Genomic DNA, 24051 nt, shown 5'->3' on the forward strand with positions numbered 1-24051 from the left:
AAAATTGCTTAAAAATTCAATATTTGTGCTGTGCAGCGAATCATGTCCTGAGAGGGTCCGTTGGCTAAAATTACCGATAGCCTATACTGCTGGTCTATCTGTGTGTATAGGGCATATTTCTTAATTTCTTTATTAATCATAATGTCAGTTGCTATGCAGTAAGAGAGTTGTGCATCAGTAATGAATACCTACGGCTGCTGGGTTAAAAATCCAATTACAACATGTACACAACCTTACTGAGGGTTCTTACCACCCATCATTACTAAAAAAGACATTATTCATACGGATTTTAAGACCATATATCTGGACTTGTCTCAAGATGAGTAATTGATTGAATGTTCTCTACACAAATTTAGTTTGCATAAAATGCAATTTATGTTATGGTATTCATAAAAGGGTGCACCGCGCACATAAAAATAATTACAGGGTGTTTAAAATAGGAAGATTTTATGGCCCATTTTAGACAATAGCAATCCCATGTACTATCTAGGCCCGCCAGGCCAAGTATATAGTATATAGTGGATAATAAAAAAAATTACCACAATGATTCAACAAGATATCTTAAGCCTCTAGCACGGTTTCCAGAAGACCTCCGCTACTGCCAGTGTTACACTAGCATTGCGCTTTTACGAATGTAACTTTAAAAAATACACATTTTAATTTTATCAGTCAGAGGTAGGCCTAATATCGTGGAGAACTATTATATGTGAAACTTCACAGGATTATCACTTATAATCGATGGCTTTTTACCGATTTATTTCGATGAAAACCATGTAAAGAGCGTGTTGTTATTGAAGTTAGAACTAAAGTCTCTCTCTCTCTCTCTCTCTCTCTCTCTCTCTCTCTCTCTCTCTCACACACACACACACACGCACACACAGACACACACCAGGCCCGTAGTCAGCAATTTCAAAAGGGGGGTTCATTTTATGAAAAAGTGGACCTTTTTCCATAAAAACATCATGTACTTAGATTAAATTTTACCCAGAGTGGACCTTTTCCCAGCAAAAGGGGCGGTTCTTTCGAACCCCCCGAACCCCCCTGGCTACGGGCCTGCACACACACACACACATGCATATGCACAAGCGCCAAACCGAGTGCAAAATGTGTCACCTTATCATGAAATACTGCTATAGTTCCTACAAACTCACCTTGTGGATATTACTCACGCTCAGTCCATAAATCTAAGTGTCACAAACTAACAGGAATCTCGAGAAATAAATCTTGTGTTTTTCCTTGCGTTAACTTCCATTCTGTCATTTGTGAATAAATAAATAAATAATCAGCTGTAAAAAGATATTGACCTCATACTCTTTACGTAATACGCTGCCTCGTTTTCTTGTCCTTTTTTTTTTTTTTTTTTTTTTTTTTTTTTTTTTTTTGTTAATTATAATTCATCTTATTCGCGTCAAGAAATGAAAAGAAATTCTAACCGAAAGCCCATGTTCAGGTTGCGACGATTTCTTTGGCCATTTACAATGACCTTTTCTTTTTTCTTCAGAAACCCAGCACTACATCTAGAGGCTATTTTCATTGTACATTGTGTACTTTTTACTGTTAGCATTAACTCAGTATCACTTGGTATCACATAGTTATCTGGATCAGCCAGAGACCTTATACTAACGAATTTCGCCTACGCATTACTCCCCCTACAAAGATAGCCTGATTTGTCACGTCGCCGGGAACGGCCCCTCCCCTGTGTCCCTTCCTGGTAGCTTGAAAGAAAAATAAGCGTGAATTAAGTAACAGATTCCGGCAGCCTTCTCTAAGGCAGTGTAATCGATAAAGGTTCACAATTCGAGACTGGGTTGCAAGTGAAATGAACCAGTGCATAAGTCATTGTGCTCTCGAAGTTGATCAACAATGTAGAATAAACTACATTGAATGCATGTCTGTAACAGCGTCTGCAGTGTTAGGGAATGTTATTCCCTTGCAGCATATGTGTTATAGGTTGCGCCTATGTTTTGGGTCGTTTTCAGAAAATATTTTGCTTGCTGTTTAATAAACCATTATAAAACAGATATGAAGAAGAAAATTTGAGGTAGGGTGGACTTCCTAAAAACAGCGTGGCCAAATCTACGACCCGTCCCTGAAAAGCGTTTTAACACATCGGCAATATCGCACATAACTATTTGAAATCGCGAAAAAGTTGTTACTTTTTACACATAAGATGCATAATTTTGCAATTTTGTTATCGCACCATCTGACTACTTTAACTGGAGGATAAGTATGAGAATATCGCTCTCCGATTGGCCAGCGCGCACAATGAAGCTCGGAACAACCAGGTGAGCTTGTTTAGTGGGTCACGCCCTGAGTGAACAACGTGCACGTCAACGCGAGCCGCTGATTACGATCGACTCGCTGTCCCAACATACCGGGAGTAATACCAGGGGGAAAAAGCAGAACTTGTCTATGAAACTGAACTGAAGAAACGACACTATCTCCAAAGCAGGGATTCGACGCCGGAGAATCCTGTTACGCTCCTCAGCGTAAAGGTAGGCAAATCTGAAGCGATGTCGTGTTGCGAGAGTTAGCTGACTTGACTATTGATCAGACTTAGAAGCACTGCTTTATAGTGGGGCGTTGGTTCAACTTCTAATATAAGTAGTGATTGAGTATTTGTTTTTGCATATCACTGTTTAAATCTACTTTCTTGTCATTTGCCTTCTATCAAAATTGTTTGGCCGACAGCATAGGCTGCCATACTGCTGAGTTTTGGCTATAATGTTTTCTTATTATCCAAGATGTGGATATGCAGCAACCATTATAACTATATTACGTCATTTCAAAATAAATATACTATCGAGCCTGTTACACGTATTGTATTCAAATTTCCACTCAGTTTATGTTAATAATATTATCTCCACAAATATTGTGCCAAAAGCACATGGATACAAAATTAAGAAAATGAATCGGAGGAAAGCAAGCTGAATGTAAACAGTAGGCCTTTCAGAAATACAGGCAAAAGCATTGCTACTCATTCAGATCAGTTTAATGTAGTGTGTGTCTGTAAAAAATACGTAGGCTGTGTAAAATGACACTGCCGTTTATTTCAATAGCTCCCTGTTGTACCTAGAAAAATTCTGCCCACTAATTGTATTGAGTGTAAAACAATGGCAGGGGGTGGCGATGAGAATATCGATCTTAGGATTATGGAGGCTCAATTGTGAACAGCTGAACAGCGGGGCGTTGGCTCAACACAAAAAGGAAGTTTCCCTTGACGCATTGGTAGCTTTAGAGCTTTTCATAATTTTTTTGTATAATGAATAACATCATGAACCTCATCGCTAGCTTAGCAATCAAGCACTAGGTGAGATTCTGGAAAATTTGCCGAATTCCTACCTATCATTATTTCTTTTTATCACATAAGAGTTTAAAAAAAATGTTTTAGGCTATTCATCAAATTCATCAGGTTTGCTGTCAATATCAGACGCAGATTAAAGAGAGAACCTGAAAATTTTCCGTAGACTTTATTATAACGCGTCACAGAGGGTATGTATAGTTTGCGATGGCAGAGATTAGTGATGGATCAAGGTATCGCTGATACTGATATCGTTTACGCAAAACATGTGAAAGAAACATTTCTGCGCCATTTGATCTCATGCGCTGATCATAGCATTATTTCACCCAGAAGGAAATAGGCGTGTCACAAGATCTGTACAGGGAAATGACAGTCCTTTGCAAAATTTCTGATTTACGTCAGGCAATACAGCTGATAACATCAACACGTCCGCACCCATTTGCCCATGGGGACGGCAATATATTTCACCCTTTTTCTATCTCCAGGCCACTCAAAGTGTTGAGTAAGATACATTCGTGCTAATCTATGTTATAGAAGCTCTTTGGTCCCGGACGTCGAAAGCCCAGACGTTTACCACATTTGATAGTCCCCCTAAATGAAATCGGCCCGTACTTTGATTGATATGGGGTAGTTATTATCCAGTTCGGATGCAAGTTCAGGTGCAATTACCGAACTGTTGACAACATGTCCGTCGTTATTAAGCTCAGCGTTGAACCTTCACAAGCAGGGCGTCACCTTCTCCAACAGCCCATAAATTATTGAACATTGCATAATTTCCCCTAGATAGTATCTTCACCTTTCGCCTTGGCTCTACACGTTGGTGTGCAAAATGCCTTTTCGTATGACATTTCAGTGAGTCAGCTATTGAAGGCCCACACTGTGCTCGTGAATAATTTCTCTCTTTTTCCATCGTTAATTAACTTCTTTATAATGACCAGTGACACTTTTACACTTTCATTCTCTGAACTGGACGTCGCAGTCGTATATTAACAGGTAACTGACAAGCCCTAATGAGTTTTATCTGCAAGTCGGGATCGACCGGAACCCGGGCTTTCATTAATCCATGGTTGCCGTGGATACCATTTACCTGTTGTGTAGACTAAGAACATTAGTTTCCGATTAAGTTATACTTTGATCATTCAGAGTAGAGATTCATTACCATTCGCCCGGGTGTGACTTTCCTTTAATATGAATCGTGATATCGTAGTTCCGTCTGCAAGGATCGTGTGGCACTTTTGCCTTCTGAAAAATAGTGAGAAGTAACTTTAACTTAATCCTACGGAATTTCTATTTTACATTTCCTTTAATTGTTCCGGAACGTGGTTCTGTTATAGGTTTTGCTAATGTATGCGGTATGAATTGCAATTGTACACAATCCAATACAGGGCCACATTCTTACATCCATTAAAAGAGCGTGGTAATGTTTGCGTTGTAAATGTTTTCCTAAAATGTTATCACTACTGATTAACAATAGTTGCACTGCATAATTACGCCATGTATAGACACTGAAATGTGGAATGTTGAAAGGCTGGCACGGGGATCTGGATTAATGAACAAAGGCTACTGAAGTATGAAAACTGCAAATGCAGGACCACAGATATATTGGATACACTGAATAGACATGTATTAGGACTGGGCGAAAGTGCTTTTGCCAAAATGGTACTTGTCAATAGGAATGCCTTATGAATGCTGTCGCGCATGCTTCAGTCGGCTCTTCGAGATTATCTGCACCTTCTTAAGCCTACTTGAAACTCGGACCTGTATGTTCTGACTTCATTGACAATATGACCAAGCTACCCTTAGCTCAATACTTTATTTACCATCTCGTCTCACTTATACTGCAGGTTGTGATTTGTTGATCAGATTTGAATAAAAAAGGCCAGTCTTGTGCATTATGTAATGTGGGTCCGAGCCGTTTATTGAGACTAAGGCATTGGTCATTGTGGCCAAACCAGTTTACCTTTTGTAATTTTTACTTGCTTGGTCACACGATCACCATGGAACGTCTACACAAGTATTTCTTTTATAAAAACAAATATTTTTCACAACTGGAGGGTGATCGACGAAAAATTCTTTTCTGACATTCGTCATTAGATATCACACTTGATACGTAGAGAGTAAAGGCATTCCTACTTGCACTGTGTGTAAAATCATATGAAACCGGTTTTTGTAGATTATTTGCACACCTTTCTGATCGTTCAGTTCTTTCATATGCTCTTTTTGCCACCAGACTAAGCATATATTTTCTTAACAAATCATTGAATCGAATTTGATCTGTCAGCTACTAGGTCAATATATTGTCAGGCCTGGGATTTGATTGTACGCCTTACCTTTGGAGAACACTTGCATTACAAGAGTATTTTTACAATTGCATTATTCATCGACTCCTTTTAAATGTTTTTTTCATATCCCTGGCCTTAACCTTTCCCAACCCCGTCTCTCTCTCTCTTACTCTCTCTCTCTCTATTTTTCTCAGCTTCCCTGCCTTCCAGCCTGTCCCTATATTTTTTCTTTTCCTCCATTGTGCCGTCACACCCAATCTCTCTATAGAATTAGAGCAAATATGTAATTTCTTAATTATTTGAGAAATACAAATTTTAGGTAGTTATTTTTATTTTTCTTCCAGGATGCCTTCCTTAATCACAGTGTGTTATGCGGGCCTGGTGGCCCTGCAAGTGCTACAAGTGACGCACCAACAAACATCAACTGGTAAGTAGGGTTGTTTTTGGCACGTTTTGTATAATTATTACGATCATTTTCATGGTTATAGTTTTTTCAAGTTGTGGTATGTAGAGGTAGAATACTCCCTGGCTACAAATGTTGATCTTTGCCTCACTCACGGAAGCTAAAAACTGTTTATTGGGTCATTGCAATTACATCGTCAAATAATTTGTGATATAGGTGTATTTGATATTTAGTAATAATAATATAGACATTTAAACTTATGGCTGTGCAGCTGGTGTTCAAGCTAAATGACTATGTGGAGAAAATTTTGAGAAAAAAGAAAAAAAAACAGAATTCCACACCAGAAGTCTCGGGTTTCTCAGGTTTCATAAAAAAATGTCGATCTTCCGGAACATGCATTAAGGAATGTGAAAATAATGGTGTTTGTCTATTTTTTCACATTCTTTAAGACGCGTCTCAGGAGTTGATAGCCCTTTTCTACGCTATTGAATGACGGGAATTTTTTTCTTAAGAACAAGCTATATATGTAGAAGATAGTGACGGTCAACATGTTTACTTAAAATACAAAATTCGCTTAAATGCCGTGTGACAAGTAACGCAGCACGCGTTATTTGTAGCAAGGAAATTTACTGTAATATAATTGCAATTGCAATTTTACTGCATTTATTTGTAAAAAAAAAATGCAAACATTAAGTGTATTGGGCATTTAATCGGAATTTCCGAACACCAATATACCTACCGTCTTAGAAACCCAAAAGTATCATACCCTGGATAACAGTACATTGGATTTTGAATTCTGACACCCTAATAGCAGTTCTAAACTGCTGTCATTACTAACTAAAAACGTCTGAATTACAAACCGAGATACAATTGAAAAGGCTTACTATGACAAAATCAGTAGCCCCGGTTAGAAGTTACATATTGGTCAAAGTAGCTGTAGTCCGAATGGAAATAATTCCAATAGTGGCTGACGGAACATGATTAATTAGCGACATTCAGGCTGAGCGGATGCGTCCTCCAGCCCGAAGACCATTAATCACCCCGTAGAAAAAGGTGCCACACCCTTGAAACCCTCCTTAAAATAGACCAAAATTTATATTTTTTATAGAGGTTAGGTATACAAATGTTTATCGTGTAAAATATTGAAAGTTATAAAATTTTATCGTCATATAGAGGTGCCAGTAGATGTAAAAAGAGGTCATATTAAATGTTGATTTTTTTTTCAAGAGTCATATTTTCAAACTGTAGAATTACATACTCACACTCCAGTACGGAGAGAGGAGTAATTTATTTATTTTAGAGTTGTCAGCACATTGAGAATTTCTTTTTTTTTTCCACTGCACCCAACCACTGGGTTCTTACACAGTAACCAATAGCTATTAATGACCCTGAACACCCAGGGTTAGAAATCGTGTCACTCTTATAAAGGCTTTTCTGTTCGGGGTACGATACTCGTTACTGGCGGAATGTTGCAACGCCTACAACGCCTACTGGTTATTCAATCTACCTGAATGACAAACAATATTGATGTGTGTGTATGCTACAAAGACACCAGAAAGTTGATTCAAAAGTGCGTTTTTTTATGTTCTGACTGACCCTCAGCCACCAGAATTAAGTTGTTGGAAATGGAGTTATGTGTCTGTAATACTGTAGTCACTGTATGTGCGTGACTATAACGATTTGGAGATCTCCCACACGGATTCGGCCTTCACGTCTGGTAACCTAATCGGCTACCCCTCCGCCACCCTCCAGTAAATGCGTAGAGTAACTGTGGCCATGGTGCGTTCGTCCTCCTCATTTCCCTACAGTTAACAAACCTGTTAACTACAGTTATCAAATATAAAGATCCTATGCACCAATTGTGCATTTTGAAAGATCCAAACACTTAGTATGAACTGTAAATAACCTTAATTGTGACAAAAATCATTTTGACGGCAGTTGTCAAAAGAAATCGGTCTTCTATTATGCTGATCTTTTCACATTCCTGTTTTGTCGCTTTTTATTACACGGTGGCAAAGAATTAAAATATCAAAGATATATCGACATCAGCTGTTTGCTTCAGCAATAGCAAAGTCTACTTTAAACTTTTCGACCCAGGTGGTAGACCTTTCTATATAGTTACTAGTACCAAAGAGCCCTTAAAAATTAAATGTAGAGCGCGCTTAATTGTGCAGTGGCCTATAGTAATTTTACAAGTAGCATTCGAGAACGAGCATAAGTGAAAGAGACCCCTCTTATCTCCAGTCATTTTTTGCTGAAATAAATATACACGTATGCGCCCTAGAGTTGTCTGACTGCCGTATCAATACCAAAATATCCTTTTAATTCTACCCTCTTCCTCTCCTTTGCTTTGCTTAAATAAAATGAAACGTCCAATTGGCTTTAGCCTACAAACTAATTTTTTGGTGTTAGCTGGATTTTCTGGGTTTTCATATTTCAACGTGATAGCTAGACTTGACGGTGTTTCACATATCGGGGAAACGTAATTTCTTTGATTAAGAAGGAAAGCTTGTTGGTCTTTACCACCTGTTTTCAGTGTCAATCATGTATGCATCTACCTGTACGTATGGGCCTTGGTTTGTCAGTTCGTCATATTATTATAGTCTATATTAAGACAGTGGTAATTCATTTGCCGTGCTTTATTTGGATTACATTAATTATTCCAATATACCGCTTCATAATGATTCAGTATGCGCACTCTTGCGCAATTAACTGCATATTATATAAGTCTGCAATTACGCAAAGTTCAAATGAACATGGGTATGTCTTCGATCAATATTTTCTAACATGAACGTATTTTTTCCAGTGCCAGTGTCCTTAGACAATTCTGGAAGGGACTTTCTTGTTATGTTCATGGAGAACAATGTAGAGCAGCCACAGAACTTTCCTTTAGAACTCTTTATAACCACTGAAAGATCCATAGCTGACGTGACTGTCGTCAGTCCAATATTTTTTACTCCTGGTGGCGAACCCGTGGTGTCAACTACAATACAAGTGCGCCGACACGAAATAAAATTAGTGAATATTTCAAATAGTCTTCGTATGTCACAGACTCGGATTGGGTCGAAGGGAATTGTTATTGCTTCCACTGATGACATTGTCGTGTATGGGGTCAATAAAGAGAGATTCTCCAACGACGCCTTCTTGGCTCTGCCCGTAAAGGTTCTGGGCCAGGAGTACTACATTGTCACCTATTATCCGCCGGAGAATCTCTGTCAGGCAGGGATTGTGGCTTCTGAAGATGACACTGACCTGGTTATCCAGTTCCCCAGCCCTGGCTCCGGTTTATCCGTGGTGTACAACGGTCGCAACTATAGTAACGGTGACACATTAACATTAACTCTTAACCAGTATGAGACCTTCCAGTTCCAAAGTAAAGGAGACCTGACCGGTGCCAGAATCCTTGCAAGCAAAAAGATCGCAGTATTCAGTGGGAACATAAGGTCCAACGTCGGAACCGGAGTTTCACGAGACCATCTGGTTGAGCAATTGCCTCCAGCTAATACTTGGGGTATGCGCTTTGCCACGGTGCCCATTCCTAATCGTACCACGGGGGACGTCTTCAAGATCGTTGCCGGCAAGGACAACGCCCAGGTGAATATCACAGGGCAGGACCCTGTCAGGTTAAGACGAGCGGGGGACTATTTCGAAGTGACTCTGCCCTCAAACCAGTACTCCCTGATCACATCTTCCCAGCCCATCCTAGTGGTACAGATTGTGTACAGCCAGCTGTCATTCAGCGAACCGGCCGATCCTTCCCTGATCATCGTTCCACCTACAGAGCAGTACATGTCCGAGTATTCCTTCGCCACCACCTTATATTCCGGTGGTATCACGGGCGGAGAATACACGAACTATTTCATGATGGTGGTAGACTCTGAAAACCGAGACAACGTACTGCTGGATGGGTCCCCTATTCAAGGTGTTACCTGGAATGCTATTCCTGGAACTAACTTCGTCGGAGGGTACATCACAGTAGCACCTGGGGCACACAACTTAAGGCTTAGCCAGACTTCCGGGACATTCATGGGTCTGTTGTATGGCACAGCTGACAGAGAGTCGTATGGATTTCCTGTAGGAATGAACCTCAGATCAATTCAGAACGTAAGTGTTTCAGGCAATACCAACTTTAAACATATTCTGTCATAATTTCTTTTTACTTTAAAATTACTATCTTATGGACTTCAGAACAGGTGAATCGGACGTTCATTATTTTTAGTGGCTTTTACTTTATTAGAAGTACATGTTTTTACTAATGTTTCAGGTATGCCTGCAACCTTTCCAAGTACCAGGAGATGGCATTGACAATGACTGTGATGGACAGACTGACGAGGAAACGTGCGACGGTTTAGGTAAACAGCTTGTTCCAGAGTAATACATTCTTAATCGATCACTAAATATTGGAGTTATTATAGGTCAGACACTCGCCAATTGTATTCTCACGTGAACGTTATTGTATAGGGGTAAATATTATTGCATAGGGATGTAGTTATTTAGGTCTTTTACAGATGATGATAATGATGGTAGAACAGACGAAGACTGTCGCACATCGTCAGATACTGGCGGCAAAGAATTCCTCATCATGTTCATGGAGAACATTGTGGAAAACCCGCGTAACTTCGACCTTGAAGTCTTCGTGACCACATCTTTCAGCGTCCCTGTCCAGGTTAATTTGACAACCCCAGCGTGGACCAACCCCAGTGTTTTGCACTCTGTTACTGTTAATCCTAGAGAAGTTGTAAAGCTTGGTATAAGCCATCTTCTTCGACAGACAGATACCAGCAAATCGACCAAAGCCATCTTAATCGAGGCCTCAAATGAAATAGTAGTCTACGGTACAAATAAGGAGCTTTTCTCCAATGATGGGTTTTTGGCTTTACCTGTAGATTCTCTCGGCACCGAATATTACACGGTGTCTTACGCCCCAGCCAATTTGTACACCGAATTTGGTATCGTAGGCGTATATGATAATACTTTGATTACTATAAAATTTCCGTCACCAAATGGCATTCCCGTTAGCGTAACGTATAACGGGATAACTTACGGCAACGGGGACATTCTGCAGATTACTTTGAATAGGTACGATACCTTTCAAGTCCAAAGCAAGGGTGATTTAACTGGAACCAGAATTGTCGCCAGCCAGAAGGTGGCCGTGTTCAGCGGTAACGTGAGGACAAATGTTGGTAGAGGCACCGCATCAAGAGACCATTTGGTTGAGCAACTTCCGCCGGCTCGATCTTGGGGCAAGCAGTTCGCCACGGTACCCATCCCGAAACGGACAACAGGTGACTACTTCAGATTCGTTGCTTCACAGAACAACACCCAGGTCAACATCAACGGTGCTGGAACGTCTTTCACTTTAAACCAGGGCGAGTTCAGAGAACTTCTAATCCCGTCTGGTTTTAACATCTACATTACTTCCACTGAGCCCATCATGGTTGTCCAGTTCGTGTACAGCCAAGAAAGTGACGATTCCTTAGAAGTTGCCGACCCCTCCATGATTCTTGTCCCACCAATAGAACAATACGCAATTGAGTACAACTTCGCAACAGACCAGTACTCGGGAGGTGTGGTCGGAGGGGATTACATCCACTACTTCCTGATGGCTGTTAGGGCTGGTGACCGTGCTGGGTTACGCCTAGACGGAAACCCTTTACCAGACACCCTGGTATGGGCCCCTATTGGCAACAGTGGCCTGGTGGGGACAGCATTGAATATCTCGAGTGGTTCACACTCTCTCAGACACGTGAATGGGGATGTCACCTTCATGGGTTTGCTGTATGGCACCGCAGACCGAGAGAGCTATGGTTTCCCAGTTGGTATGAGGCTTGAGTCTATTGTACCGGTAGGTATAAAACTGACAATTGATTATATCTTTACATAAAAGCAAATTATTAAGTATAAAAAGTGAAGGGGACAGTGCGTGGAGTTTTAACTGAATGAGATCTTTCTCTGAGCTGTTAATACAGCCAGTGCTAAAATATCCTGAGGTGTTGCTCTTTAGATAATGAAACTGCCCATAAGCAGCATGTTTACGGGATGTAAAAATTAACATTTGAATTGAAACTCTCATTCAGACTACTCTTTCTCCTTTTTTTCAATAGAGGCCGGAAGAAGTAAAGAGAAGTAATTGATATAAATCAGAACCACAAAAAAGTCATTCTGTTTTTGGTTCGTGACTGACTTATTTGGCGAGACACAAGCCGTGATGTCACTGCAATAGATATTTTATGAAATGAGCCTGGGGCTATCACATTACTCTGTCACATTAACGTGATGTGTTCAGTCGTTCACATCTGATACAACTAAATTTGGCATAAAACCCGTCATTAGTTGTGCTAAATGGATCGCCTGAACAGTCATGACCCGGAGATCCAATTACTTGCGTCCTGCATGTTACTTAACCTAACCACAGTGCTTAGACTTACTGCCAAAATGGTTGGTTATGCAATGATTTAACGTTTCAGCCTTGTAGTGCCCCTGCCATGGTCCCTGGCGATGGCGTTGATAACGACTGTGATGGGACCATTGACGAAGAACAATGCGACGGGTTAGGTAAGAGGTTTTAGTCGTATCCCTGTCGAGTCATTTACCAGTCTGTTTCTCACGTTCGCCATGAAATTGATATTTCATTACAGTTACTTTAAATGGGATCTATCATGTTTATTGTCAATGTTTAGATCCTAACAAGTAAACCGTAGCGTGGCTGCACCGGCTTCTCTTAACAAACAACTAATTCTCAAATGACATTTTATCGTCAGAAAATATTTGAAACTGTGTAAAGAAAACTAATGTTCAACATTTGACACTGTTTTTTAGATCAAGATTTGGATGGAAAAATAGACGAGGATTGTGCAGGTAAAAAAACTTATAATATTATAATTTTCTAATAAGGTATATTGACTAATGCTTGGCTTGGTACATGAAATTTAAAATGTAGCAGTAGCTAGAGTCACTCGTCGCTTCAGGCGATGCCAAATCAATCATATTGAATGTCCAAAGTATGGTTGTCTTTTTAACGCACAGGGTATACTAATTTGCTAGAGTAGGGTGTTGTAACGGTATTAGTCTAAAGAGTGATGCAACATATTTATCTTGTGGTCTGAAAATGAAAATAACGAAAATAACTACACGCTTCTAAATTCATTGATAATGCTTGATGTTTTTATTCTTCCTGTCAGCCGGTACGTATCAACAGTGCATGACAAATCAGTATTGACATAAATACATCATAATAACACATTATAATATTTTCCTTTTCTTTATTGTTATTATAATAACGGTCGTCGAACTGCATGTGTGAATTGCATGGCATGTTGCACTGTATGCTTCACTAACCTTGTTGAAGGAAACTTGATCTAGGTGGTGCCAAACTTCGTCAAATTAACGACAAACGAAATTAATAATTAGCACCTTGCTTTTTTCTATGAAAGGAATGTGTGAAATTAACAGTTGGCAAAAAGAAAAAGTTCGAAAACAAGATAAAAACATATAAAAGTCGGACACACGAAAATTCAAACCGTTGCATTGACGGTTTGATGATGAGTGCACACTTCAATACGACCACAATATGAACACTAAGCATGGGTGAATCCAGGGTTTTTAAAATGGGAAGTGCCTCCCTTCCCCGAGAATGCATAAACGTATTATTTATTAGGATACGTGTGTGTATATATATATATATATATATATATATATATATATATATATATATATATAGTAGATAGACCCCGAGTCAGCGAGAGTTATGTGGCATGCATGAGTGCGTAGCACGAGTGGATGTCCGATAACCTTCGCTGACAAGGGGTCTATGTTACTTAGACCACGGTTCATTAGTAGGTTATGACGCATTCATGCGAGACGTCTGAGTCTTTTGTTCTTCACTTCCATATATATATATGGAAACAGCCGACGTCAGGCACTAATGATGCTGTAATTTTTACTCGTAATTTAGACTTTGGAGTAGTTTTTTCCCCATTTTTAAGTCACATTCCACCAAGCACGATTATTTTAGACACTGATGGGGTTGGGTGGGGGTGTAACATGCTCCCACATTAAGCAACTTAATGTTTTTAAACACAAAGTTTAATTAAGGTTATCCTTAGGGCCTATATATTAATCAAAATTGTGAAGTCTACATCAACTGTATATCCTCATCATTCTATATACGAAAGGATTTGTGTGCTAATTTTGTTTTGAAAAATGCCACTTCACACTTTTCATTTGCTAATGGCATTTTCATTAATTTTCAGAACGACGTTTTATATTTCAATTAAATTCTACACCTGTCCGTTGTCTCATTGAAAATTTAATCCCCATAAAGATATATAAGGAAATTATCTCATTAAAAATTCAAGATTTCTGAAGGATGAAGTCAGTGAAAAATAGGCTTCCAACCCCCGCCTGTAAAAAGACTGATGCCATTAAACAATATGTATATAAATTTCATTTACAGCCGCCCAAGATGCTGGAGGAAAAGAATTCTTAGTCATGTTCATGGAAAACAAAGTAGAGGATCCGAGGGGGTACGCTTTGGAAGTCTTCGTCACCACGTCCTTTAATGTCAGCGCCGAAGTGGTAGTGAGTACTCCTCTGTGGAATACCCCAACTGTCCTAGAGACATTTACCCTTAATCCACGTGAAGTACGACTCGTTAACATTTCCAACGCTCTTAGAATGATAGAAACTGGAAAGTCGACTAAATCTGTTCTCATTGAATCGGACAACGAGGTTGTGGTCTATGGTGTTAATAAGGAGCTTTTTTCAAGCGATGCCTTCTTAGCTCTTCCAACGGACGTTTTAGGTACAGAATATTACACCATCCACTACTCACCTCCCGAGAACATGTGTGAGTTTGGGATCGTTGGCGTCCACAATGGCACCGTCGTCAACATCACCCTCCCCCCGCTCCCAGGCACAGCTGCGACTGTCACTTACAACGGGCAGACCTTTGGCAATGGACAGACCATTTCAATTATTTTGGACCGCTACCACACTTTCCAGGCCCAGAGTGGGGGAGATCTCACTGGGACACGCATTGTCGCCTCAAGACCGGTTGCCGTTTTTAGTGGTAACGTCAGGACAAATGTTGGCACTGGCACATCATCCCGTGACCATCTCGTGGAACAAATCCCTCCTGTTCAGTCCTGGGGTTACGAGTTTGTCACTGTCCCGACACCAAATCGCACAGTTGGTGACCTCATCCGAGTGATGGCAAGTAGCGACAATACCCAGGTGACGATCACCGGAGTCACCTTCTTCAACCTTGATGCTGGTAAATTTAGACAGATCGACATCCCATCAACCCTTTACGCAAGGATCTCAGCAGACAAACCCGTGCTGGTTGTGCAGATAGTCTACAGCCAGTTCAGCCTGGCCGAACCCGCAGATCCGTCAATGACCATACTACCGCCAAGTGAACAATGGGCTTCGGAATACAACTTCGCAACTACAAAATATTCCGGGGGAGTTACAGGCGGCGACTACATGCACTTCTTCTCCATTGCGGTCAAAGATGCTGACAAGGAAGGTCTTCTGTTGGATGATGTGCTGTTGTCCACTGCTTTCCCAAATATACGCTGGAACCCGATCTTTGGGACAGATTATGTTGGTGCTTCGGTTGTGGTGCCCTCTGGTGCACATAACGTCCGACACCAGTCTAGGCAGACGACCTTCATGGGTCTTCTCTATGGCACTGCTGACAGAGAGAGTTACGGCTTCCCAGTTGGCATGAACCTGGCTACAATTGTACCAGTAAGTTCAATTATAGGCTTTTCTACACGAGATAACTCATTTTAGACCAGGGATCAAGCTGGTGAACATTATCTAAAATAAGTAAAGTCAGTTCTATATAATCCGCCATAATGAAACGAAACGATGTGATTCATTTTCTAAGCGACGATTTCATGCAAGAGTTCACTTAATTCTCGTTTTACTTTTTGTTCCTTTTTTTGCACTAAGGATATAAATTCAATAAAGACAACATTTTGCCAAACAACAAATTTTTGAAAGATATCAATATCTCATTGTGGTTGCTTTCTAGACACCAGCTCCAACGACAACTACCAGCACCACTACAACAACGACGACCACCACCACCAGTACAACTACTACGTCTACCACCAGTGCCACAACAACAACTACAGCTGCGCCTACCACCACCACCACTTCTACTGCTGCGCCAACAACAATAGCCACTACGCCATCAACGGGTGAGCATTCACAATTCAAATGCATGTATTGTTTTCAGAAATTCACAGAGTACCTTTTTATCTTATCAAATCATTAATGCGGAGTCTATGGTTCGTCTACGTCATTATACTTCACTCGTGCGTGTTAATTGGCGAATCATTTTTGCATTTGCCTTTTTTTATTGTGTGCTACATAAAGAAATAATTTATGTTCATCTTTAGATCTAGTACAGAGATAGACTTATTTTGCATTTCAGTTTTTTTTCTTCAGTGTTTACATTAGATTTAAAACGTTCGATTTTTTCAGTTATTGACTATAGTGGAGGCACTGAATTCATCATTGTATACATGGATAATTTTGTTGAAAATCCTGCCGGCTATGCCTTGGAACTCTTCATGACCAGTCTTACCAATGCCCCTGTGCTCGTCAACGTGACTACGCCGGGGTTCTTCAACCCGAGTGTTAGCCTCAGTCAAATGCTTCCAGCAGGAGAAGTGAAAAAGTTCGAAGTCGACCCTCAGTTGAGGATGTCTGGCACATCTATGGGTAGAAAAGCCATCTATATTCAAGCCTCGAGCGATGTGGTTGTGTACGGCATCAACAAGGAATTGTTCTCAAATGATGGGTTTTTGGCGTTGCCTATCAGCGTTCTTGGGAGCTTGTACTACACCGTCAGCTACGCACCTCCGAAAAATGCTGCACAGTTTGCTGTTGCTGCTATAGAAAATGGCACTGTCGTCAACATTAACTTCCCAACAAGCACTTCACCAGTAAGTGTTACATACAATGGCCGTACTTATCGAAATGGCGACGTTCTTACACTTGAAATGAATCGTTTCGACACATTTCAAGCTCAGAGCGTTGGCGATTTGACAGGCACAAGAATTGCATCGTCTAAACCAGTTGCTGTCTTCAGTGGTAACATACGAACAGACGTCGGCGAGGGTATCTCACGCGACCATCTCGTAGAACACCTTCCACCTGTAAGGTCTTGGGGAAAGGACTTCTACACAGTGCCCATACCAGGACGTACCATTGGGGACCATTTCCGCATTGTATCAAGTAGTGACAACACCGTTGTCAGCATTACAGGGTTTCCTGATATCACTCTGAACCGTGCTGGAGATTTTGTCAACGTGACCATTCCATCAAACGCTTACACCCACATCGTGGCCACCAAACCAGTATTAGTCGTGCAGATTGTTCAGAGCCAGCTTACTGCAAGCGAGCCTGCCGATCCCTCCATGATAATCATCCCGCCTGTAGAACAGTATGCTAAGAAGTACACTTTCGCTACTGCACAGTATTCGGGCGGTGTCACTGGCGGGGATTATGTCAACTATTTCCTGATCGTCGTGGAAGATTCTCAGAAGGATGGCCTCAGACTTGATGGTGCCCCTCTAGCAGGGGTCACCTGGAGTCCTATCCCTGGAACGTCTTATTCTGGTACATCTGTACAAGTCAGCTCAGGCCAGCACGTCGTACAGCACAATAATACAAATGTCCCCTTCATGGGTCTACTCTATGGTACAGCAGACAGAGAGACATATGGGTTCCCCGTTGGAATGCTGCTGGCTAAAATAACAAAGGTAAAGAAAAGTGAATTTAAGATGGACCCATTCATAAATACAGAAAAAAGAATGTATTCGTTTTTGTGCTTTTTAAAATTCTTTTAATTTTAAACGATGCAACTACTCTCTAGATAAGTGATTATTGCGCGCACACATCATTCTTATAAATTAAATATGATAATTTCTAATCATCTTTCATAAATGGTTTTAAGGAATGTAACCAGCCCACAATGGTTCCTGGGGACAACTTGGATAACGACTGTGACGGTTTAATAGACGAGGAAGAATGTAATGGGCTAGGTATTAATTACGATGTTTCAGATTTTTTATCAGACTTTGAAATAAACTAGAATTTTATTTTGAAACTATTGATGTAAATTACTTGACGACAGTGTCTAACATTGAAAAACTATTCATCTTTGATTTTGACATAAAAAGTGTAAGGTTGGTATTTTTTTATTAAAAGTTGCTTGAAAAAGTATTTGATTCAGCGGTTATATAAATGTAATTTCAGATGACGACGAGGATGGTAGCATTGATGAAGACTGTCAAGGTATGTAATGAAATGATAATGATAATTGACATAGATATTGAAACGGTGTTGTACCCGCTTACTAAAATAGGGTTTTGAACATGCCTGATTCATTATGATATATTTTTTAGGTATAGAAGACACCGGTGGTCGTGAGTTTCTTGTTATGTATATGGAAAACATCGTTGAAAATCCTCAAGGCTTCCCGCTTGAATTATATATTACAACATCCCATAATGTCCCCGTTCAAGTAAACATTACAACACCGAAATGGAACAGCCCCGCTGTTAGCCTGTCCACAACCATTAATCCGAGAGAAGTCACTAACTTCACAATCTCTAGGAACTTGCGAATGGCGGGGACCAGTCTTTCCACCAAAGCAATTTTGATTCAGTCCAATTACGAGGTGGTCGTGTATGGTGTTAACAAGGAACTTTTCTCCAACGATGCCTTCTTAGCCATACCGGTGGATGCCCTTGGTCGCGAGTACTACACCGTGTCTTATTCCCCTCCTGAAATTATGACCGAATTCGGCATCATTGGTGTCTATGACAATACATCTGTCACAATCATATTCCCATCTCCCGAGGGTATTCCGATCAGCGTGCCCTACGGAGGCAGAACATATGGAAACGGCGAACAACTTCGTATCTCTCTGGATAGATACGACACTTTCCAGGCCCAATCTAAGGGCGATCTCACTGGTACCCGCATCATTGCCAGTTCAAAGGTTGCAGTATTCAGCGGGAACGTCAGAACCAACATTGGAGCAGGAACCCAATCACGTGATCATTTGGTGGAGCAGATCCCGCCTGTGACGTCTTGGGGCAAAGCATTTGTCACAGTACCAATCCCAGGCAGAACTACTGGAGACGTGTTCCGCATTGTCGCTTCCAAAGACAACACTCAAGTCGTCCTTACCGTTAATGGCGGCGGTAGCACATCTTTTACTTTGAACCGTGGCAAATATCACCAGCTACTTGTTAACTCCACCTTTTATACACACATTGTCGCTAGCGAGCCCGTGTTGGTTACCCAGTTTGTTTACAGCCAACTGACGTCAACATCACAAGAAGTGGCTGATCCTTCTATGATCCTGATTCCTCCAATGGAACAATTTGCCGACGAATACAACTTTGCAACAACTAAGTACTCTGGTGGTGTTGTAGGTGGGGACTACAGACACTATGTGCTGATGGCCATCAATCAAACAGAAATTGACGGTCTCCTTCTCGATGGAAACTCCCTGGTACCCCGGGGCTTACGTTGGACCCAGATTGGCAACTCGGGTTTGGTCGGCACTGTCTTTGAAGTTCCAGGTGGCGCACACAATTTACGTCATCAATCGGGCAAAGTGTCCTTTATGGGGCTGCTGTATGGAACAGCTGACAGAGAAAGCTATGGATTCCCAATTGGCATGAGGCTGGGTGTAATACAACCGGTAATATATGTAAAACATTGAGGTCATTGCGATGAATTTAAATTGACTATTACCTGTAAAACTTTAACAACTGTCCTAGCTTGCAGATAAGACCAATTTTATATAACTGATATAATTGATAGCTAAGGGCTTTTTTTAATTAGTATAATTATTTCAGGACTTTCTCTCTTATGATTCTTGGTATTTAATGATTATCCTTAGGAATGCAATACTCCTGCCATGGTACCTGGTGATGGAATCGACACAGACTGCGATGGGGCAGTGGATGAGGAACAGTGTGATGGCGTTGGTAGGTTTATTAATCTGCCTTAAAACATATTTTGGATACCAAACTTATGCAGACTCTCAACATTATATGCCAATCAAATGCCAAAATTATTTTTGTTTTATACTTATTTCTTTTGTTATTACTTCTAGATAATGATAACGACGGCCAGATCGATGAAGATTGTGCCGCAGCCCAGGACACAGGTGGCCGGGAGTTCATAGTTATGTACCTAGACAACATAGTCGAAACTCCAAAAGGGTTTGCTCTAGAATTGTTCGTAACAACTTCATATGACGTGCCTGTCAGTGTGAATGTTTCCACCCCGGCATGGAATAGCCCACCCATGATGGAGACCTTCACCATACAACCTAGAGAGGTGCGGCTTGTCAATGTTTCTCGCAATCTACGTATGAGCGGCACTTCTATGTCCACCAAGGCCGTGTTGGTGCAGGCAGATAACGAGGTCGTCGTGTACGGTGTCAACAAAGAGCTCTTTTCAAACGATGCTTTCCTGGCATTGCCCACCGATGTCATTGGTCAAGAATACTACACTGTTTCGCATTCACCCCCTGAAACGGCCTGTGTTTTCGGTGTTGCTGGTGTCTATGACGGGACCGTTGTTACAATAACTCTACCCTCTCCCTCTGGCACGGCTGTTTCGGTCAACTACAATGGCGTCGTATATGGAAATGGCAACACTTTTGAGGTGGCTTTGAATCGTTACGATACATTCCAGGTCCAAGATTCTAACAAAGGTGATCTAACGGGAACCTATATTACTTCAAACCAGCCAGTTGCAGTCTTCAGTGGCAACATTAGAACCAACGTGGGCGCCGGCACCCGATCACGTGATCATCTTGTGGAGCAGATGACGCCAGTGCCGTCATGGGGAACAGAGTTCATCACAGTGCCCACGCCGAACCGCACTGTTGGGGATATAGTCAAAATCGTCGCTAGCTCTGATAACACTGTCGTTGAATTAACCGGGCAACCGCAGATTGTGCTTAACAAAGGGCAGTATGCTGAAAGAGTGATCCCGTCTGTTCTCTACACTCGCATTGTTGCTAATAATCCAATATTGGTTGTTCAGATCGTTTATAGTCAGTTTTCTTCCACTGAACCGGCAGATCCCGCCCTAACAATCATTCCACCCATCCAACAGTGGGCTTCAGAGTACAACTTTGCTACTACACAGTACAGTGGGGGTGAAACTGGCGGAGACTATACTCACTTTTTTCTGCTGGTAATTCAAAATACGCAGAGGAATGGTCTGTTGTTTGACGGACAGCCTCTCAGCAACATACAGTGGACAAATGTACCAAACACAGACTATGTAGGTGCAAACTTTGTGGTATCTGGAGGGGCCCACAGCATCCGCCATGTAGCACGCGATGTTTCTTTCATGGGTCTGTTGTATGGTACCGCAGACAGGGAGAGCTACGGTTTCCCAGTTGGTATGAAGTTAGCCACAATCACCCAGGTAATAGTTGACCTGTTTTCATGACCCATTAGATAAATTCTGAGAGTGGAAAATGTTTTTCTAATGCTACTTTTGATGAAAATCACATCCACCACATACTCGTGCTTATCTTAATATTAAATAACAGTAATCATACATTTGTTGCTATTTTCCTTTCCAGCCGTCCACATCAACTGTCAGTACAACTCCGAGCACAACTCTTGTCACGACAACTACAACGGTCACAACGACCACCACACCTACTTCGACCACGCCAACTACAACCACGCCGACCACGACCACACCCACCACGACCACACCGACCACGACCACACCCACCACGACAACTACCTCGGCGACCTCGACAACAGCCAGCACCACAAGGGCTGTTACATCCACGCCTTCGACAAGTAATTTTTTATTTCTTTACCTTAAAACAATTTGATAATGTCCTTCAGGTAAATATAGACATATTTTCACCTACTCTATGAGCTTTAAGAATAGTAATCGTAAATGACTAATCGCCATTATTATGCCTTTTTTACTTAAATCTCGCCTTTTGCATTGTTGGTGTTTCAAAATCTGAGTGCATTTTTTCCTTTATTTGTAGCTATTGCCTACAGTGCTGGTAGAGAGTTTGTGGTTGTGTTCATGGAAAACAGTGTGGAAAATCCAGCGGGTTACGACTTAGAGCTTTTTATTACCAGTGTAAATAACGAGGCTGTCCAAGTGAACGTGACCACACCCATGTTTAACAGTCCGAGCGTGACCCTCAGTGAGAGGCTGAGCGCCGGAGAGGTTAAGAAGTTTAACATAAGCAATGCTCTGAGGATGACCGGTACATCAAAAGGCTCGAAAGCAATACGCATACAAGCATCTGGAGACGTAGTTGTCTATGGCGTCAACAAAGAATTGTTTTCCAATGATGGTTTCCTTGCCCTCCCGCTAAGTACTCTTGGAGGTCTTTACTATGCCGTTAGTTATGGACCTCCTGAAATAGCGACCCAATTTGCCCTTGCTGCACCAGAAGATAATACAGTTGTCACAATCACTTTCCCAGCAAATAGTGGTGTCAGCCTTACATACGATGGACTTACATATACAGGAGGTGAAACTTTGCAGGTGACACTCAATAGATATGAAACCTTCCAAGTACAGAGCACTTCAGGTGATCTCACGGGTACCCGCGTGTCTTCGAATAAAAACATTGCAATGTTCAGCGGCAACATCAGAACCAACGTAGGGAGTGGAATATCACGCGATCATTTGGTTGAACAGTTGCCTCCTGTGACGTCGTGGGGACAAGAATTCAATACTATTCCTATACCCGGACGCACAATCGGAGACCATTTCAGAATCATAGCCGGTCGCGACAACACTGTAGTTACAATTACAGGTCTTCCAACAGTGACATTATCTAAAGCTGGGGATTTTGTTGCACTGAATATTTCTTCCGATAGCTACACCCACATTGTTGCCAATAAGCCAATCCTTGTGGCGCAAATAGTTAAGAGCCAAGTCAGTGCCACAACGGCTGAGGTGGCAGATCCCGCCATGATCCTAATCCCACCTGTAGAGCAGTATGCCACACGTTACCTTTTTGCCACTCCCAAATACTCGGGTGGCGTAGTAGGGGGAGATTATACTAACTACTTCATGATCATGGTAGCAGACGACCAAAAGGACGGTCTTAGATTAGATGGCTCCAGTTTGCCAAACCCAACTTGGGTAACAGTACCTGGAACTAGTTACGCTGGCACGGCTGTCAACGTCGGCGATGGACAGCATGTGTTAGAACATGTCACAGGGAATGTCCCATTCATGGGCTTGCTGTATGGAACTGCAGATAGAGAAACCTATGGCTTCCCAGTAGGAATGTTGTTGGCTAAATTGCAACCGGTGAGTACAGGTATATGTACACAATACAGATAAGACCACTTACAGTTTTTAGAATACATTTAATCCGAACGCCTGAGATACATACATAAATTTACTTTAAAGAGTAGTGTAATAGGAATAAAAAGTACTTTGTTAACCAAACTCAATTCAAAACCATCATTTTGAGAAACTGGTTAATAAAAGTAAATCGTTATCTCATACAGGCATGTGATAAACCGGCACAAACACCAGGCGATGGTCTGGACAACGACTGCGATGGAACTATTGACGAGGAGAAATGCAACGGCCAAGGTATGTTGACAATGGAAGTGTATTGAAAACGCGTTATCAAGACAAAAACATTGAAACATGTTCAAATATCAGAATTTATGCTAGTGAGTAATTAAAAAATTGATATTCTGTTGAATGAGGCAACTATTCAGGCACGGCCTTGGCAGTATCAAACGTCCAATTTGAAAGATAAATTATAAAGTTATAAGTTTCAAATATTTGCATCCTTTATTTATCAATTTCATTTGAATTTGACATCAGTTTGTTTTTTTTTTTCTAACAGATGAGGACGGAGATGGGCTAATTGACGAAGATTGCCAAGGTAAATTTCAAATGTATTTACATTAGCTGCTTTAAAAACAGAACAAAAAGAAGAAAGACAGTCATAAACAAATGTGGTATGAAAAATTAGTTTTGTTCAAATTTCACATTGC

General features: G+C 41.2%; 1 protein-coding gene across 5 annotated transcripts in view; it reads left to right on the top strand.

Moving 5' to 3' along the window:
* The first annotated feature begins 2277 nt into the window (after positions 1 to 2277).
* Positions 2278 to 24051, top strand: part of LOC106163538 (uncharacterized) — a 37783-nt gene continuing 16009 nt past the window's right edge. For 3 of the 5 annotated variants that reach the window (XM_087004217.1, XM_087004222.1, XM_087004224.1), the window contains exons 1-19: positions 2279 to 2495; positions 5928 to 6010; positions 8793 to 10090; positions 10251 to 10338; positions 10495 to 11831; positions 12454 to 12541; positions 12806 to 12844; positions 14442 to 15739; positions 16029 to 16197; positions 16484 to 17766; positions 17961 to 18048; positions 18263 to 18301; positions 18412 to 19721; positions 19923 to 20010; positions 20139 to 21469; positions 21630 to 21858; positions 22059 to 23347; positions 23551 to 23638; positions 23901 to 23939. In XM_087004217.1, the coding sequence (XP_086860343.1) occupies positions 5929 to 6010; positions 8793 to 10090; positions 10251 to 10338; positions 10495 to 11831; positions 12454 to 12541; positions 12806 to 12844; positions 14442 to 15739; positions 16029 to 16197; positions 16484 to 17766; positions 17961 to 18048; positions 18263 to 18301; positions 18412 to 19721; positions 19923 to 20010; positions 20139 to 21469; positions 21630 to 21858; positions 22059 to 23347; positions 23551 to 23638; positions 23901 to 23939 (10183 nt within the window). In that variant the 5' untranslated portion in view covers positions 2279 to 2495; position 5928. Of the gene's footprint in view, positions 2496 to 2522; positions 4295 to 5927; positions 6011 to 8792; positions 10091 to 10250; positions 10339 to 10494; positions 11832 to 12453; positions 12542 to 12805; positions 12845 to 14441; positions 15740 to 16028; positions 16198 to 16483; positions 17767 to 17960; positions 18049 to 18262; positions 18302 to 18411; positions 19722 to 19922; positions 20011 to 20138; positions 21470 to 21629; positions 21859 to 22058; positions 23348 to 23550; positions 23639 to 23900; positions 23940 to 24051 lie in introns of those variants that run through there. The other 2 variants (XM_087004233.1, XM_087004219.1) reach the window with 2 other exon arrangements.

The sequence above is a fragment of the Lingula anatina genome, chromosome 1 (genome assembly GCF_051362555.1).
Source record: "Lingula anatina isolate TDL-2025a chromosome 1, LinAna3.0, whole genome shotgun sequence".
NCBI lineage: Eukaryota > Metazoa > Brachiopoda > Lingulata > Lingulida > Lingulidae > Lingula > Lingula anatina.